Source organism: Barbatula barbatula (assembly GCF_947034865.1).
Source record: "Barbatula barbatula genome assembly, chromosome: 2".
Classification (NCBI taxonomy): domain Eukaryota; kingdom Metazoa; phylum Chordata; class Actinopteri; order Cypriniformes; family Nemacheilidae; genus Barbatula; species Barbatula barbatula.
Window position 1 is genome coordinate 1,911,448 of NC_136767.1, and position 18,932 is coordinate 1,930,379.

The 18,932-nt window shown below is 37.8% G+C and overlaps 1 protein-coding gene across 1 annotated transcript in view; it reads left to right on the forward strand.

Annotated features, from left to right (window-relative positions):
• Nucleotides 1-18,932, forward strand: part of kcnt1b (potassium sodium-activated channel subfamily T member 1b) — a gene marked incomplete at its 5' end in the record, with an annotated part of 51,248 nt that overhangs the window by 12,341 nt on the left and 19,975 nt on the right. Inside the window, 10 exons of the mRNA XM_079451339.1 lie at nt 11,058-11,137; nt 11,409-11,511; nt 12,661-12,709; nt 13,672-13,731; nt 14,310-14,384; nt 14,824-14,907; nt 15,599-15,693; nt 16,473-16,653; nt 17,460-17,624; nt 17,713-17,849. Of these exons, the coding sequence (XP_079307465.1) occupies nt 11,058-11,137; nt 11,409-11,511; nt 12,661-12,709; nt 13,672-13,731; nt 14,310-14,384; nt 14,824-14,907; nt 15,599-15,693; nt 16,473-16,653; nt 17,460-17,624; nt 17,713-17,849 (1,029 nt within the window). The remainder of the gene's footprint in view (nt 1-11,057; nt 11,138-11,408; nt 11,512-12,660; nt 12,710-13,671; nt 13,732-14,309; nt 14,385-14,823; nt 14,908-15,598; nt 15,694-16,472; nt 16,654-17,459; nt 17,625-17,712; nt 17,850-18,932) is intronic.

An 18,932-nucleotide genomic window follows, 5' to 3' on the forward strand; every position in this document is an offset into this window, starting at 1 on the left:
CGAGGAAATCCTTCGAGCACATATGGCTTAATACGGCGGTGCCGGATCGGACGATGGGCTCGTTTGAGAGCGATGCTGGCCAAAGGTACCGCAGTCTCTTTTCAAGCGGCATGTGTGACACTGTTTGATAACAAAACTGCAGCATCCTCCGGCAAGCGCCTCACGAGAACGTGCCGACTATCGATTTACTATTGACGAAAGCGATATATTGTAGTGTTTGGAGCATGGAAAAGGTGAGAGGGATTTTAAGCATCCGTAAGGGAGAGATTTTGGAGCGTTGGATGCGAAAAGTGGGAGCAGATTTTGGAGCATGCATGTGTGAGGTGAGAGATTTAGCTGAAGGCGGGTTTTCCCTCTTATGGTTTGATAGTTTAGATCATACAAATAAAATCGAATACGGCATGTGAATTTAGTCGGATACATAGTAGTACAGCTTGTGGTTGCTGTATGTGTCTGCCACAAAGGTTAGCCTACATAAAGGCACGTGAAGCGTTTATAATTGAATAGGGCTGACTGGAGGATGCTGCTGCTCGCTTTAGTCTTTTACCTCCGTTTATCCCATCATCTAAAAAGCTCTTAATCAGATTAATGCATGAAACGTAGGTTTACTTGTAGATCATTGATTTTACACTACATCCTGATGCAAACCCCAGGTGTTCATATTTTGCACAATTCAGACCGGTAGTAACCTCTGCTGATTTATTGTATTTGACAGTCAAATGCAGTGCATTGTGCAAATCACTTTGTGCTTTTATAAACAAATGATTTGCCTTTTGTTATTTGAGAACGAGTAAACAAGTAAAGAAATGTGTTTTCATTGTGCCATTGCTCTGTGTCGCCCTTCATATAATCATCCATATCATTGGTACCTCACATCTCATTTTCATGTTTTGCATATAGGTCTCACCAGCAGTGAACTTTCTTTGAAACGATGACATTATCATCAGTTCAATACATTTGGCCTTATGATCTTAAAATGTTAATATATAGAATAATAAAGGAAAGTTTGAGCACACTTTTGGAGGATGTAAAACTCTCAGGACTGTTCTTTGGACCGAATCAATTATTACATCAGTGTATGTTCAAAGCGCTATCAGTCACATTTAATATGTATGTACGCATATTTACAGAATTATGGTTCTACAATGATAAACTTTATTCTCAGTCCACCCAGCTCTAGTCTCCCTCGAGAGATTTGAACGGAGACTCCACGGGTCTAATGCAGCATTCTGCAGAGTCGCTCTGATATCTGTGTACTCACTGATGTCCTCTAATGCAATCCACTCAAACTGCTCATTCAACCTATTGTGATTGTGATAATGGTGCACAAAGACATTTGTGTTCACAGCTGAACTGAGCATACAGTAAGAGTGCAGGGAGAGCTGTGCAGAGTTTCAAGAGTGTACGAATAATCCAAGCATCTGTAAAACAAAAAGTCTTCGGAACGATACACGAAATGAATTTGATATGGAAATGAGAAGCAGATTCGAGCACTAGTTTAAAATATGGCGATTTATTGATAAATAGTTGTGTCACAATATACCAGTTTAATCATGATGTTAAAAGCCATGATTGTCGATACCGTAGCAAATAAATATATGGTAATATTGTAAATAATTCAAATAACTCTTATGCATTAAGAGTCAAAAGGGTTACAGATTCTCTCTCTAATTCTACTCAAACAATTAAAGATACTTGACTGAGTAATTAGTTTGTATGATCAATATCGTGAAAATATAGCTTCTGGGAATTTTGGCCATGATAACTGTCAATCTGATATCGTGACAGCCCTGCTACATATCTCATTGGTTCTTGCATATCCTGTGATGAAAGATGCATATGACAACTGTACACATAATTTTACAGACCTTCTCTGTTATTTTTTATAGTTTTTCCACGTATATATTTTTGAAATACAGTTTTCAAGGCTTAAAGTGACAGAAAAGACCACAAATTTACAAGAGAAACGGGAAAACATGTAATTTAAGTGTTATTTTGCAGTTTCTTTCTTGCTCCCCAGAAAATGTATGTTTTATTTACAGTATTTTCTTTATACATTTAAAAGACTGACGATTATACCGGTATTGAGGGACAGGCACTACGATGGTTCAGATCTTACTTATCAGACAGACATCAATTTGTCCATCAAAACTAACAGAAGTCAATTATGGAATACCTCAGGGATCGGTTCTTGGACCCTTGCTATACTCCATTTACATGCTGACCATTGGAAACATTATTAAAAAACAAGAAATGAGTTTCCATTGCTATGCAGATGATACTCAGCTATATATCTCATCAAGACCAGATGATTCCTCACAGCTATCCAAATTGGCAGAGTGCATCGAAGATGTAAAACATTGGATGACTTGTAATTTCCTTCTTTTAAATACTAATAAAACTGGAAAATTACTTATCGGACCAAAGACACGTAAACCGAATAATTCGGATTATAACCTGCAAGTTGAAGGATGTACTGTTACTCCAACAAATACAGTAAAAGATCTAGGCGTTATATTAGACAGCAACCTGTCATTCTATGTGTTGCTGACGCAGAGATGCTTATTCATGCATTTGTCACTTATAAAGCCTTAAAGGGTTTAGCCCCTACCTACATAACAGAGCTTCTATCACACCACAAGCCATCCCGCTCTCTAAGATCTCAAAACTCAGGACTTTTGATAACACCTAGAATAACTAAATCCACCAAAGGGGGTCGAGCTTTCTCATACGTAGCACCTAAACTCTGGAAAAGCCTTCCTGATATTATTCCAGGATCAGACACACTCGCCCAATTTAAATCTAGATTAAAGACACATCTTTTCAGCCAAGCATTCACTTAATGCAAAATATGCTAAATAAACCACCAGGAGATGCTGACATTAGATATTATTTACTAGAATAATGTAACTTGTTATATAAACACCATGTAACGTGTTTTACCTTTTCTGTGTTTTTCGTTTTTTCTTAAAGGTGCTTTGGAACAATGTGCTGCGAAGAGACGCATGAGGAACTGATGAAATACGGTTAACAGTTAACTCGAGATAAAATCTGCGTCTAGCACGTAAAATTTCTTTGAAAATACTGAGATTATCTTTGCATGTCTGTTTCCATTTAGGCTTTCTCATGCGCATTTTCAAAACATACAAATAGTTTGATAAACCCCTCTCAGATTTCACATTTCGTTATTTCCATTACCCCACTAACTTACCGGATCTGCCACCTCGGAATATACAAATTAAGCACTGCCTATCTGTCTCTCCTTATGAGATGATTTAGGAGCGTTGAGTCGTGTTTCCTCCAGTCATGTAAGAAAGTTTCATAATTGTAATGTGTTTCATAAACCCCTGCCAAGCTGTCAAATGACAAGCCAAAACTGGCAGAAAATGTCCAAAAAAATCCAGCATTTGTTCTTCATTTTGCTGGCCGACATTGATACATCAATTATAAATGATCTCTCTTTGACTAACAGATGATTGATGAACTGAGTAAACTGCGTCTTGCAAATGAATCATCCATGAGCTCTTAACAAGCAATATTGAAGCCCTGTGAAGCAAAATATGAGTCGATTGACTCAATTTGAATGCATACAGATCGTGTAGAGATCATGACAGATTGGCGTGTGGCACCTTCTCTCAGAGTTTGAGCTCCTCACGGTTAGATGCGTGGTTGTGAAAGCGCTGTGAGATGCAGCAAAGTGTGTACAGTATGTACAGTAGGTGTAGCATTTGACTAAAGAAATCATGCAGCCCGTCTCAACAGCCCGAGTGAAATCAGGACGCAGCAAAACACCAGATTTCTTTGTTGCACACTGTGTTTATTTGAGCACACTTACAGCAAGACTTACAATGTTCTCATTTTTGGGATTTTATAAATATAACAATTATAAAACAAAGCAATCATACTCACAGTCATACTTGTAATGTGGTAAATTGTATGTTTTGGGGAGTTTTCAGGGGCTTGAAACAGCAGAATTAACTTTTTTTGCGTTAAATGTGTTTTATAAATCAACAAATGTATTATTTATGGACGAAGTAAATAAATTGTTATTTTGGGTTACCAGTAAAAGATCTGGTACTTGACTGACATTAAATACGACAAAGTCACATGACCCATTCAACAAATTGTTTATTTAGTGAAATGAAAATACAACAAATTGTTTATTTAATAAAATTATTGTACAATACAATATTACTATAAAGTAATATTAATATAAATAAAATATAAATAGTTATATTGTTAGCCGGATTTTGAAATGTTATTATTTTGTTTACTTCAATAGAATTTGTGCGAAGACATCATCAGATATCTTATTTAACATGTGTTAAACCAAAAATACATTTACGACATTTCAGGACAAAGTGCCAGACTTGTTTTCATCTTGAGCTGTTGGCAAAGCTTTATAAACACACTCCAAATGTTTGTTTGATTTTGAGTTATGAACCCTTAAAGTGTTTTGCTAACAAATATTGTCCGGACTCAGTACATGTGTGTTAGGATGGGGATTGAGATGGTCCTTTCACTTCATAGGATAAAGTATAACAATGACACATTTCTCCACGTTGTGCTGTGTATATGATTCCTACACCTTTATATAATCACAAATATTTTAATAGCTTTCTGTGTCATTTACGTTGATGGATAGTTTAGGGATAGTATCTTCTATTTCTATAGCGTTCTTTTCTTTTGAGTACGTCCAAACTAAAGCTTAACTTCCACCTTCGGTTACTGTTCTCTAGCTTGTGTTATGTGTAATGAATAATGTATAGTCCCAAATTAAATAGAGTTCAGTTAAATGGAGTTTAGTTATTGAGTGAAAATCTAATGTGAGAGACAGTTGTGCTATATAACCTTCATAGTTAAGTATATGTAAAACTCCTGCCTTGGACTATCTTGGAGACGTTTTCGTCCATTTAAATTGATCTGATACAGTGTATTGTTTGTGCTGAGTCAGTGTTCACTCCTCACAATCCTAAAGGTGAAATATTACGCCTCTTCACACACAGAGAGAATATATCATGTAATCCATTCAATATTGAGCCCGTAAATTCTGAGACAATATGCAGTTCACACACCGCAGTGACGTGTCACCCAGTCCGATCGCTCCTCATAGAGCCGATTCAAGTCCAGGTCCGTGGTTTCATGCGCACGATGTTTGGAAGACAGGATGTTCTGCAAAACGTTGAGAACAGTACAGAACAGAAAGATAGATAGATATAGATTCCATATTCTAGGTAAAACTCGAAATTGAACAAAGCGACTTTAACTTCATGAGAGTAAACATGCGCATTGAAAGGTCAAACGGTGCATGTTGTTAAAATATCGTACATTGCAAAACATTCTTTTACATCAATCATCATCATCACCTTTTATGTAGGTTGTTCGTGAAAATGCCGTCACCCCGCAACAGTCATATGGTTGACATGATAATTCACCTTCATTCATTGTTATGTCAACGTTGGCCACACAGAGCAAACCTGCGATTTCTGTGGTTTGCCTCTATGCAGTGTATTCGGGTCTTTTGCTCTGCCAAGTGTACTAAAGTGTACACTTGAAAGTGTCAAGCAATAGCCATTGTGACTGAAATGTACCGTGCTTTGCGGTGACCGACATTTGAAGAAGCTTGCACATCTACTGTGCAGCTTGTCAAAAAAGGTCAATCTTTTCCTGTGTTTTGTACATGAGTGTTATTTGCATGATGTGACCTTTATTGAAGATTGTCTCTCTCCCCTGTCATGTCACCCGTGTCCTGTTCCGTCCAGGTACACGGAGGAGTACAGTATGGATTCCACCTATACGCAGTAAGTGTGTGACATCTATCCAGCCTTCCCTGACCTGTGATGTCTTTAATCCACAGTGAATTGTTTATGACTCGTAGCTTCACACGTTTGAGAGATGGCAGTTATGTAAAATTTTTACATAGAAATGGGTTGTTTTGGTAGTCTCCTGAGCTTGATTCAAGCAGACATAACGTTCGTACAATATACAGTGTGTTCTATCGGAAGGAGAGGTGTGAGTTCTTGTGAAGGTATGATGTAAGCCGGGCTACTGTGTTCTGGTTTTGATTAATACATTGGGGATCTGACCAGGAGTAAGCCGTAGACGTCTTAGATCAAATTAGACCCTGTACCAGGATCTTAATAGCTTCCCTTGTGAGAGCCAACATATTGTTCTGCAGGAGAAATGTGCAGGTCAACGCTCATCTTTCTGTCTCTTTTCTGAATCGTATCGAACTGTTATCATGTAGATATGTGTTATTTTTTCGATGGCGTTTGAAATTACAATGGGAATTATCACGTGTTGAAGGTGTAGTGTGAGTGTACCAAAGTTCTTTAAAGCTCATTTTGCTCTGTAACAAATCTCCAGCCTCTAAATGTCACTCTTGAAGCAGTGATTCACTTGCCAGTGTCAAGTTTGAGAATGGGGACGGCAATGGATGTGACGGCACAGCTCTTCGGAGATTCTTATGGATAATTTCAGATGCATTGCGTGAGAAACGCCAGCGTTTAGAACGAGAGAATGAAAACATTATTTCAAATCTTCATGGTTTTCTTTCTTACTTTCTCATACGTTGTTTGGATTTCTGCAAATTAAAAGTGTAACAGAAATTGATATCAAACCTAATAACTTTACTGAGAGGGAAAAAAGCTAATATATGTATTGTAGAGTTGAAGTATGGCAATTTTCCCTAAAGGTATGCATTGACATCACTTTCCCAGGTGAACACGCCCCCTTGAGTGCCAGGACACGTTCCCTTGAGTGGTAAAACACGCTTTGAAAAGGAGAAACAGAGAAACCGTGACTCAAACATGCAATTATTTGTGGATATCAAGAGCAGTTGGACTCGATGGGGATCCTTAGGACTTACAAAAGAACCAAGTGTCCTTGGACACTGAAGCGCGGAAGTGCGTTTCCTGATATTGTAAGCAGCTATTTTGCCACTCAATGATAGCTTGTTTTGCCGTGTTCACGTGGGAAAGTAATGTTACGTGCAGAGGTCGCATTAACCGAAAATTCTCCGTCATTGACAGATTTATTATACCAGTGACGGAAAAATCTGAAGGCTGTCTGTCATTTTGACAGACTTTTACGAGCCTGTCCTACAAAATGACAGACAAAGAAAGAGTCTCTGGTCAGGTGCATACCCTCTTTTTTTGAGGTGCCAACATGTGACCTGCATCAACATATACAGCCGCAAATTAAATCAATAAGAATCCATTTTAGATGTATTCAGTTTTATTTATATAGCACTTTTCACAATGTGCATTGTTTCAAAGCAGCTTTAAAGGAGAAAATAGAAAACACAGAAAAGGTCAAACACAGTAAACTGCACAGTACATAAATTACATTTATGCATCTGCCGACTTACATTGCATTGTACTATACAATTTCTTTTTTTTATTACTATACAGTGCATGGTGTTTTTGAAACAAGCATTTTAATAAAGCAAGAATTAATTGAAACTTTAAGCTAATCTAATGTCAGCAGTTTCCCGGTGAGCAACCCAACACATCCCTGTGGCGAGTAACCCAAACTCCTATGATAGATAAACGGTGAAAGTCCGGGAGAAACTCAGTCGGGAGGGCCGGGTCTCCTCTGACATGTCACAGCTGCACTCTGACTTTGATGAAATATTACTGAGTAAATGTTTATGAATAACTAGAGCGCTTTAGTTGTGATTAAGGAAATTATTATACTTTATATACTTTAAACTGCTATCATGTGATATCATGTCAGTTTAGCATTAAATACTAAGTATTGTAAATACTTTGTTGTATTAATGCGACAACAAGTCTTTGCTCTTGGTCGGTGATGTATTGCGTCCAGTCCAGTGTCTGTTGAATTTATACAAAAATGAAACCTTCATCCAACAACAATGTGAAAGATTGACAGCATGACAAGACACATGAAATAAAGGTTATCACATACAGTAGGCTGCATAACAATTGTGGAACCTTGTCTAAATACTTATATTACTGTTATATTGTTTAAAAGTGAAAATAAATGTCATGATCCTGCCTCTCCTTGTCTTGGTTTTCGAGTCTTGTGGCAGGATCATGTCAGTCCCATGTGTTTTGTGTGGAGAAAGAGCATTGTTTTGGTTTGAGAAGCTATGCTCTCTCTCCGGTGTCACGTCCTTTAGCCCCGCCCCTTTGTTTCCCTGTTAGGAGTTCATTAGTGTTAGTCTTGTCTCCAGCCCTGTTCCATCTTTCCCTTAGTGTTTCAGTCCACTCACCTGCCTCGTGCAATCCTCCTGTTAGCTTTCCCTTAGTGTTTCATCCATGTCACCTGCCGCCACTCTCCCTGTGTCATCAGTCCTTGTTAGTGTTTCCCCTTATCAAGCCCCAGTTTCCTTCTGTCTCTTGTTGGTTCATTTTGCATTTTGCACACTTTGCACATTTACCCTTCGTCTGTCTGGATTACCTGTGTTCCTGTTCCCTGGACTCAAGTTTGTGGACTTAGTTTGTTATTCTTAAGACCTTGTTTGTTTTGTCCCCCTTGTGGGAAGTTTTAGTTTTCAGTCTTTTTTGTGTTCATGTTTTCCCCATCGAGGGTCTTTGTTTTGAAATAAAGTCTTGTTGTTCGACACATGTCTGCCTGCGCTTGGGTTCTGTCCACAACCATAACAATAAACTTGTTTTCAATGCAATCGTGCAATTGTTCTCTTAGGCTACTATAGTTCTTTGTGACATTATCTTTGCAGTCGGGTGTTATTAGTAAGGCTTACATTTAAACTGTTTTGTTTAGGGTCCATAAATAAACTGCTGTTGTATTTACTTTTCGTTTTAACGTATATCAAGTCTGCATTCTGTGTTAATACATTACTGCACTCACAGAAGAGCAAAACTTGTTTTTGAAGACACTCAAAAAACATCTTGAATTAAATCGCACAATTATCTGCCTCAAGGGAGGTTGATCATCATACTGTAATCCTGCCGTTGCAAAAATGAATACACGAGAGCAAAATCTCCTTCCCCCCACGCCAATCTGAATATTGCCCTTCCAACTTTTTCTGTTTTCCCATCAGAATGCTCTATGAAGTGGCCTGACACGAGCACACAGGCAGTAGTGCCTTCAATATTTATGCTGCATGCACTATAAATAGAGCTCACACAGTATCCGTCTGTTGGAGCGCTAGCGTACGGGGGTGGGATTGAGGTATGTGCGAGGCTGTTCCAATCAAAGGACAAGGATTTTTACAGAGACTTAGAACTGTCAGCTCGGCTTTTATTGACCCACCCTATTGTTAAATGTTGGCAGGAAGTCTGGGTGTAATGGATTTCCCTGCAATTATCATTTCAACCATTTCCAATGTGAGAAACGGTTTGACAGTCAGGCAGAGCAATTATATCTGACACAGAGGAGGCTCGCGGACGCAAAGTTTTGGAGAGCGCGCATGTGCGCGTTTATTTCCATATAGGTGTGTACGTAGGCGTGAATCTGCCGGGCGCAAATCCAAACATCAGAATATGAAAATAAATTCAGTCTAGTATTATGTACAAAATTGGACTGAATACTTTTTTCCTTTGGCAAAACTGTACTCGTCCCTATACAATTATTATACATTTGTCATCATGCCGTTTTAAAGGCATCACCATGGAGACAGGGCAAGGAAACAATAGCGGTTCTCTAGTATACTCTCTCTCTCTCTCGGTTGGATACAGGGGGTTTTAATTGCTGGCTGGGATGCACATTAAGTCTTGCACTTAATGTAAAGGGCTTTGGGAAGCTCTCATCTGCTGTTAGTACGATGCTTGTAACACAAAGAGCAATGAAACTCTAGATAATGACTGGACCCCAATGAGTTCAAAGTATGTGTTATTGTCAAAGGCATGCATTATATACAATCTAATATTTTTTATTACTGTGAAATGGGCATTACTGGAATAATTTGAAGCAAGGCCTGAATAGCAAACTTGAATCTCTGGGTTATATATTATAAAACATTTTGGATCAAAGAAAGTGAAGTCTCTTAAGAGTTCATCACTATTTACTCATCCTCATGTTACTCCAAACCTGTATGACACAAAAGAAGATATTTTGAAGAAGATATGTTGGTAGCCAGACATCAATGGTCCCCATTGACTTCGATTGTATGGACACAGAATCACTGTGCGGATGTGAGTGTAGATTTTGTGTTTGGACTGAATTCAAATGTGCTTCTCATTTTAGCGTGTTCATATCATGCAGAAATTTAAATGTGGCAGCAGAAATGGCTCTAACATCGTGTCTACGCTGGACGCGACGCGACAAAAGACATTAGAAACGCATTCCGATGAGTTTGTAATTCCCATTATAATAAAAAATGTGTCCACACTGGATGCGTCGCGTCTGATGCAGACACGAAGAAACAGAGGTCTATCGAGAGTTCATCCAAGGCGTCACCGTCGCTAATGTCCCCTGTCAGATGTCCTGATAGATTTGATACGCTCTCTCGCATTTTAAGATCGATCTAGGAGTTGAGGAACATTTTGGCACTAAGCTCAGATCATCAAGTTTGACATGCTTCGGATGAAAGTATAACGCCAGAGATATGAGGTGTTGAGATGTATTAGTTAGTTAAGCTGAGTTCACAGACGTTATAAGCACTGATGGAGACACTTGTAAGATAAAAATCTGACTCAAGTGGCAGGATGCTGTTATTATTAAAAGCACTTTGGGATTGATTTGTGTGTATCTGCATTCTGTGATATCTGACATGTCAAAATTGCCATTTTATAACAGGGCACGTTTAAGATTCATCGTCCGACGACGCAACGTACATTACTCATTTGTAATTGTACACAAGCTGATCTTTCGCACACTTCCATTAAACCTATAAAATATAGAATAATATGTACAAAGTCTGCAGAACATATACAGTATGTGCAATATACCGTATATATAAGATGATACAATAGAAAAAAGTCAATCAAGTCATTGGACGGAGAAAACATGATCTCAAATTCATGTTTTTTTAAGTGTAAATAAACTCTCCAAATATCTTCTGGGACATTAACAACACTGTACAGAACTTTATACATTTTACTGAGCATTGCTTAAATCTCTGTCCGCAGGGTGCATGTGGAATTTTACGTCAACGAAAACAAATTCAAGGAGAGATTGAAGCTTTTCTTCATCAAGAACCAAAGGTCAAGTAAGTAAAACAATTTCACCTTCTGTTAAACTAACAACCTCAATGGAACCAATGAAGAAAAAATCCATTATTGGTACATAAACTCAAGATTTGTATGGCTCATGTGCACATGGAAAAGATCACATATTAAATCATTCCAACAGCTCACTTTTCGTTAACTGCTTGTTTGTATTCACAGTATAATAAGAGGTTGGCAGGTTTTTCCTGACCACTGAATTTTGTCCAGTGCATTTCTCTATTGAAACTCTATTTATAATTGAATGTATTGCAGGTCTCCGAATCCGCCTCTTCAACCTTTCGCTGAAGCTGTTAACATGCCTCCTCTATATCATTAGAGTCTCGCTGGATGACCCAACTACACTCACATGTGCACGGTGAGAAAAAGCCATTTCGATCATATGCTTTTCTTAAACCGCTGTAACCACAATGTTCACCATGGTTTTGCTAACCGAATATGTTAATACAACTGGCAATCAATATGCCGTTCTTACTGCACTTTTACTATAGTAAAACCATGGCGAATTGTCAGTACTGTAGTCACTTTAGTTTTTGAAAATCAGGGCACGGATGAAACGCATTGCCTGTAAAAAATAAGATGTCATTATATTTTGACAAGGAATCAGTTCTTGTGCGGTTGCTTATAAACTGCGGGGTGTAAGGCATCTATTATCAATGCTTGAATCAAACTCGCTGAGAGCCGATTCTGACACACATCATTGTGTATTATAGCGCTGTATGTGGGCCGAGACAAATCATTTAGAACGCTAAAAATCGCTCACAGTAACACTCGACCACAATATCTCAGGAGATGAATCAGGCGGCGATGACAGCATCACTTCCATTTGTCCCTACGTTACTTTGCTGCTCAAGTGCATAAAGTTGAACTTGGCTCTTGTAAACTAAATGTTTCACTTCCGGCCCAATGACTTGTTAAAGACAGAATAGTACGAATGTGAGATCGGACAACAACAGCAGCCGCAGCTCACCAAAGCAAAGCCCATTACCGTATATTGTGAGCATACCTCAGATTGCTCAAGAGCATCTCTCGGGACCCAGACACTCGAAGAAGATTCGATCTGAAGTGTCCATTAGAGTCGCTCTCAATACCAGCCACGAAAAGCATTCAGGGACAACAAAACAGTGTGTGTGTGATGTGCGCTGGTGCGGAAGCTTAAAGCGAGAGAGACACGACTAACAACAATCTAACTATAAAAGTCATCTCATGCTGACATTCGCGCCAGAGCCACGAGCGCCGCTGTCCTTTACTTTTGAATATTCTGTTCTAACCGTCTCTGTTATCATGACTGTAGGAAACACTGCACAAACATCACAGACCCCCTGTGCAGCAAATCCTGTGCCAACTACACATCAAACCTGAGCGCAGACCCCACGCAAATCAACTGGTATCTTTGATATTCTGATTCATCACTAAATCCGACTTAAAGTATATATTGAATGTGGTTTTATGATGCTCATTTTCCGATCCACATGCTTTTCTATATATTGATTGTTGTTTCATATAGGGAGTTAATATTCTGGGTGAACAGAAGAGTTCCTGTATGGGCGATACAGGTAGATTTCTTGATGAATTAATAGTCTAATAGTCTGCTGTCCTAAGAGACGGGGATGTAGGTTTTATTCCCTACTCTATAAAAAGTAGGGATGTGAAAAAGTGACTTACCTATTGTAGTCAGGTTGATTTGGTCAAAATGACTTTAATAAAACCAGTTTATAACATAAAGCACATTTTTAGATCATTTAATGAATCATTTTTACAGTGTTGCTCTTAAAGGGATAGTTCACCCCCACTCTTGTCATTTTAAACCTGTATGACTTTCTTTCTTCTGCAAAACACAAAAACGATATAATCGTATAAACCATTGGTCACCTTTGACTTCTATTGTCAAGACAGGTCAGCTTTATTTTTATAGCGCTTTTTACAAATTTCATTGTTTCAAAGTAGCTGTACAAGAAAACATTTACTATAAGCAAAAAAATATATGGTTATGCAAGTCAAAACACAGGTCAAATATCAGACAGACTATAAATTCCTATATGCAGTGTTAATTTATCATTCTATGGTCTATAATTGTACGGACACAAAACCAATGCAAGTCAATGGGGACCGACTGTTTTCTTTTACCGACGTTTTTCAAAATGATTTCTTCTGTGCTCTGCAGGTTTGAAATGACAATGATTTAAACAGCTTTTTAATATCCAAAAACAATACAATAGGCAATAACCCTACACAGTAAAAAGAAAACTGGTGAAAAGTTTATTCTTGGTTAACTTGCTGCAAAACAAAAAGCTCAGACATCCCTTTAAAAAGTGGTTACATTCATCCCTGAAGGTTTACTACTTGATATTGGTCTTGAAAGTTAAGAAGAGGGGAGTAAAGTTGAGACGTGGCACAAAACTTAAGTTGTACATTCATTTCTTTACAATTGAAGGATCTGTATTGAGAATCTGATTTAAACTGATACACTCTGCCATTGATCTAACAGGTTTTGATTTGTGTCTTATTCTCTGCGCAGGTGACAGTGGCCTTAATCAGCTTTTTGCAAGCGATGCTCCTGGTGTATCTCAGTTACAAGGTAATATCAACATCATTTTTATTGAAATGAAATCTGATTTTTATTAAAGACTGAATTCCAATATGCATACTTATATGCACCGTGCCTTTACTTGCACGCCAAATGTACTATTGTACTACATGTACTGTATACTAAACAGTACACACTATATCCACTCTAGCCATTATAGCTTTATAATATTTAGCTTCCTCTCGCATGCTTGTAGAAATCTTAAAGGGGTAGTTCACCCAAAAATCAATTCTTTCATCTTTTATTCACCTCATCTTGTTCAGAAGCTGTACACCACTTTATCTTCCGTGGAACGAGATGTTTTGAGAAACGTCTTCGTGCCCATAAAATGGAAGTCAGTGGGGCAAATGTCGACGTTCTTGAATTGTCCCGCAGAATAAAGAAAGCAATGACACGAGGGTGAATAAATCACGAGAGAAGTTTCGTTATTGTGGGTGAACTGTCCCTTTAAGTGCATTACAAGTCCAATGTTTTACACTTTTTATATTGCATTTCTACAAAATGGCAGTCAATCTTCAAACTAATATCACGGGACGAAACAGATGACTGTGCTTATTTCTCATTCCTAGGGAAACATTTGGGAGCAGATTTTCCAAATCTCCTTCATCATCGAGATGATCAATACAGTGCCATTTATAATCACAGTAAGTGTTGCACAAAAATATTCTCTGGACACAGAAGCACATTGGCGGTTTCTGTCATCCATTATTGATGGTAGTCTTCGAGTACATTGGAGAGTGATCGTAATTATATGAGTAGCCATTGACATCTGAAAGGCATTTCTGAGAGCCGAGGATATTAGTCAATTGATGCCAGCAATCGGTCTAAGTGGGAAGTGGGTGTTTAATTACTTCTGTGCCCATTAAATTTCAAACCCTATGAAGGTGGTCCACAACACTTGACAAATGGGCATTTCTGTTAGAAAGTTCTCTGGTATGTTCTAGTCAGTCATTCTTGCAAAACTGCGATGTGGATCCCTCGCGGATGGAGAAAATATGTTTTCCTAGGATATTTTTTTCCACAGAACAGATGGAGAACGGAGACATAATGATACTTTTCTCTGAACGTCTTGTTTCTTTGCAGATATTTTGGCCTCCACTGAGGAACATATTTGTTCCTGTGTTTCTTAACTGTTGGCTTGCCAAATCAGCCCTTGAAAACATGATTGTAAGTGTTTTTATTTTATGAACTCATAATGCCGGATATCTAGGACGATAAACATTATACGCTATAGAATCTAAGTGTATATTTTTATGCGTAAATGCTTGAAATAAGAGTGTCAGGGATGTGTTTAATCCACACAGAACAGTAGCAGGACCCCTGTCGATAAATGACGGTGAAAGACACCTTTAACATTTATTCTCAAACTCTCTCCCATCATGCAACACGGTTGAATGAAATGAATAGAGGGGAGGTGGCAGGAAATTGTCTGTTAAAACACTAGCAATATAACTAAATCTAATTTTAATATAAGACAGCAACTAACTATTGTATAAAAGCAACATTTTTTATGCCTTTACTCTAACTTTTCTTTATTTTTATCTTTCTATATTATCTTCTGTAAAAAGAAACTATGTACACATTTTTCAAATGACATAATTGTTATACTGTATAAAGAAGTCATCAAAATAAGAATAATACATTTTATAAAGCAGCCAAATTAATGTCTAGTTATCATGTATCATTGTCATGTAAACAAGCTCTTAATACTGTATTATTTTATATTATAATATTTATATTATAGCATAAGAAAGATTGATCATCATTGTTTTTTTTTCTAAATCTTTGGCATACTGCAATGTTCTTGTACTCGCCACGTTCTCAGCGAAAGAAATGTGTCGTCTCTGTTCCCCTCTAGAATGATCTCCACCGTGCCATTCAGCGCACACATTCAGCTATGTTTAACCAGGTCCTGGTTCTGATTTGTACGCTGCTGTGTCTGGTCTTCACCGGGTAAAGCTCTTTTATCTCTTGTACCTCTGACTTGTACAGGATTTCATAAGACAGATCTAAAGCTGTTCGAATCTGCTGAATGAACTCATCCTGGCGATAGGGCATGTTCATTTAAGTGAGTCCAAAACAGGCCTGATACTAGGCTGGATGGACTGGGGCGCAATTGATATTTTGGATGGGACATTTTTTTCTAGTAATGTAATCATAGCTCAGTGCATCATTTAGCATCGTTCTGTGATGAAATTGACATCACTTTAGTTAATAGACAATACAAGCATTATTTGTGCAAAGGAAAGTCTGAGGGGAAGTCTAAAGTAACCTGATTTTGCCTTACGGCAGGATTATTGTTACCAAAATGCATTTTTAGTACATTAGGACAAAATGTAATAAGTATTACTTCAAGTACAATGAATAAATAGAATGACCATGTATGGACATGTATAGACTTTAGAAACCGACATTTGTGTGATAATTATTTATATAAGGGAGCAATTAAAAAAATATATTAACATATTAATGTAATCCTCAATATAAAGTTTGTGTGAAATTGCGTAACTGTTGCCTAAGTAAAGCTGTTACTCCCTATAGTAGATGTCTATTTTGGGACCACAAGAACATTTATTTCCCAAATAATTGTGTTTCTCACAATGGCTTTGGAATGCAATAAGCACAAAAAAAATGGTGTGGGAATGAAATTAGGGTAGAACGAGCTTTGAAATGTTTTTTTTCTTATGGAAATATCACAATGTTTTCTAAAGTTGTTTCCTAACGCTCTGCAGGGCTTGTGGGATTCAGCACCTGGAGCGAGCGGGGAAGAATCTCTCGCTGTTTGACGCTTTATATTTCTGCATCGTCACTTTCTCCACTGTTGGTTATGGGGATGTTACGCCCAAAATCTGGCCGTCTCAGTTACTGGTGGTCATCATGATCTGCGTGGCGCTGGTGGTGCTGCCACTGCAGGTGTCTATTAAAAAACCATTACTATAGCTGAAATATCATTTACACAATCGCTTATCTCATTTGTATGAACAATACACTAGCAGTCAAACATTTTTTTATCCACATTTTAGAATGCTGTAATAGTAAACTCCTCAAAACTATGAAATACCTCAAATATAACTATATATGGGAATTGTGTTACTAAAAAGACACGTAAAATAAATCAAAACTTATCATTTTATAAATTGCTTTGCCTAGAAATAGCAGTTTCTTGAGGTCTCAGCCTTCAATGCTTTTTAACAGTATTGAAGGACCTTCCATCATTTCTGGCCCTTTATTGGATAGTTGTTTTATTATTCCGTCATCCAAACCTTTTTTAAATATTTAAAGATTATATTAAAATATTACCATTTCAGATTTGTAATAAATGTTATGTTTGCTCAATTATGATTTTGTCTACAAAACTAGTTTTAAACATTTGGGCATACTTCATTCATACTTCATTTAGGCATAATTCATTACATTTCCATTCAAGTTACCTAAACTTGTGATCTGTAGTACAGTCGGTGTCATCCCAGGAAAGTCAACTTCCGGTCTAAATATTTGATATGTAATTTATATTCATATTTGATTGTATTTTAATTGTATTAAATTAAAACTGCTCCACAGTTATTGATTCATTGCAGAGGTCATTGTTTGGGCCACATTTGTTTATGTTGCTTTTGTATGTTTAAACCGCTATTATTAAGGACTTTTATTTTGCATGTCATATTTTCAGATGGTTGTATGAAACGTTATGTTAATAACTGTACTGTATTGTACATCAGTTTGAGGAGCTGGCGTATCTATGGATGGAGAGACAGAAGTCAGGTGGGAACTACAGCAGACATCGAGCTCAGACAGAGAAACACGTGGTTCTCTGCGTCACTTCTCTTAAAATAGACCTGCTCATGGATTTCCTCAATGAGTTCTATGCGCACCCGAGACTGCAGGTACACGGCATGCCATTATCAATACCTATAAAGTCCTTTAGTATGTGAAGTATGGAAGTATCACAATCAATTCTCAAATGTCTTGCAGGATTATTATGTGGTTATACTCTGTCCCACTGAGATTGACATTCAGGTACGGAGGATCCTGCAGATCCCGTTGTGGTCCCAGAGAGTAATCTACCTCCAGGGCTCTGCGCTGAAGGACCAGGACCTGATGAGAGCCAAGTATGTGTTTTATAATGCTGTCTTATGAAGCGAAACAAAACATTTGAGAGTAAAAACGCATAAAACACGGATGGACACACAAAGTCGTACAAAACATGCAATACGAATCTCAGCTTCGAATCTCATTGGTGGTCACGTGACAGCCAATTCTGCAATTTCCTTTCATTGGTGCAGGGACTTTTTTCGTTTAGTTTGTTAACAAGAGGACGCATATGTAAATATGAGGGTGACATTAACTCTTAAAGGTCATTTGGTATAATGCGATGCCAGCAATGCCAAAGTCATAGGTTTGATTACCAGGAGGCATAAAGACAGAAGATGTATACATTGAATGCCCCGTGAGTCACATAAGACTTGCTGTGTGGTTTAGCATATCTTTTCAAGCATTTTTTTATTATTTAAGAGTGAAGGAGCAACTGCTCTTAGCATGACTTTGAAGCACGATTTCATTTTATCATTGAATATTAACAGCGCGGCACTTTGATGGTTTAAATATAACCGGTGGCATTGTTAGCGATTGTAATGCAAAATCTGGACTCGCTCCCGAAACACTAAAGTCGTCTGTGTGAAAATTTGGAGAGACAACCAACCAGCAAGTTCCACCACCAGAGCCAAACCTCATGCTTACTCAAAGCCCCATCTGTCACTTATTAAAATAGCCATTAAGGGTAAGATATGTCTTTCCTCTTGCAATGTAACTTTATTTAGTCATGGTCATGAATCTAGCAAATCTTATTATACCCACGCACATTCGCAGTTTCTCCAAAAATATAGAATTTGTATCACGAAGACTTGACTTTAAATGAATTCATAGGTGAATTGCACTTTCTGTAAAAAGTCATTTTTTAACATATAAAAGCTTGGTGCATAGTGCTGGAAGAATTCAGTTTTTCACCCACATTTGCTGGTCACGGCCGTAAAGGAAAACATTATGAATAGGGCAAGGCATTCTAGAGGGCTAAAACCAGAAATGTGATGCTTATATTTTTGAAAGCCTCTATTAAAAAGACAGACAGACAGACAGACGGATAGATAGATAAACGGACACACGGGTAGTATTTCTTCTTTTCTTCTTCTGTGTTT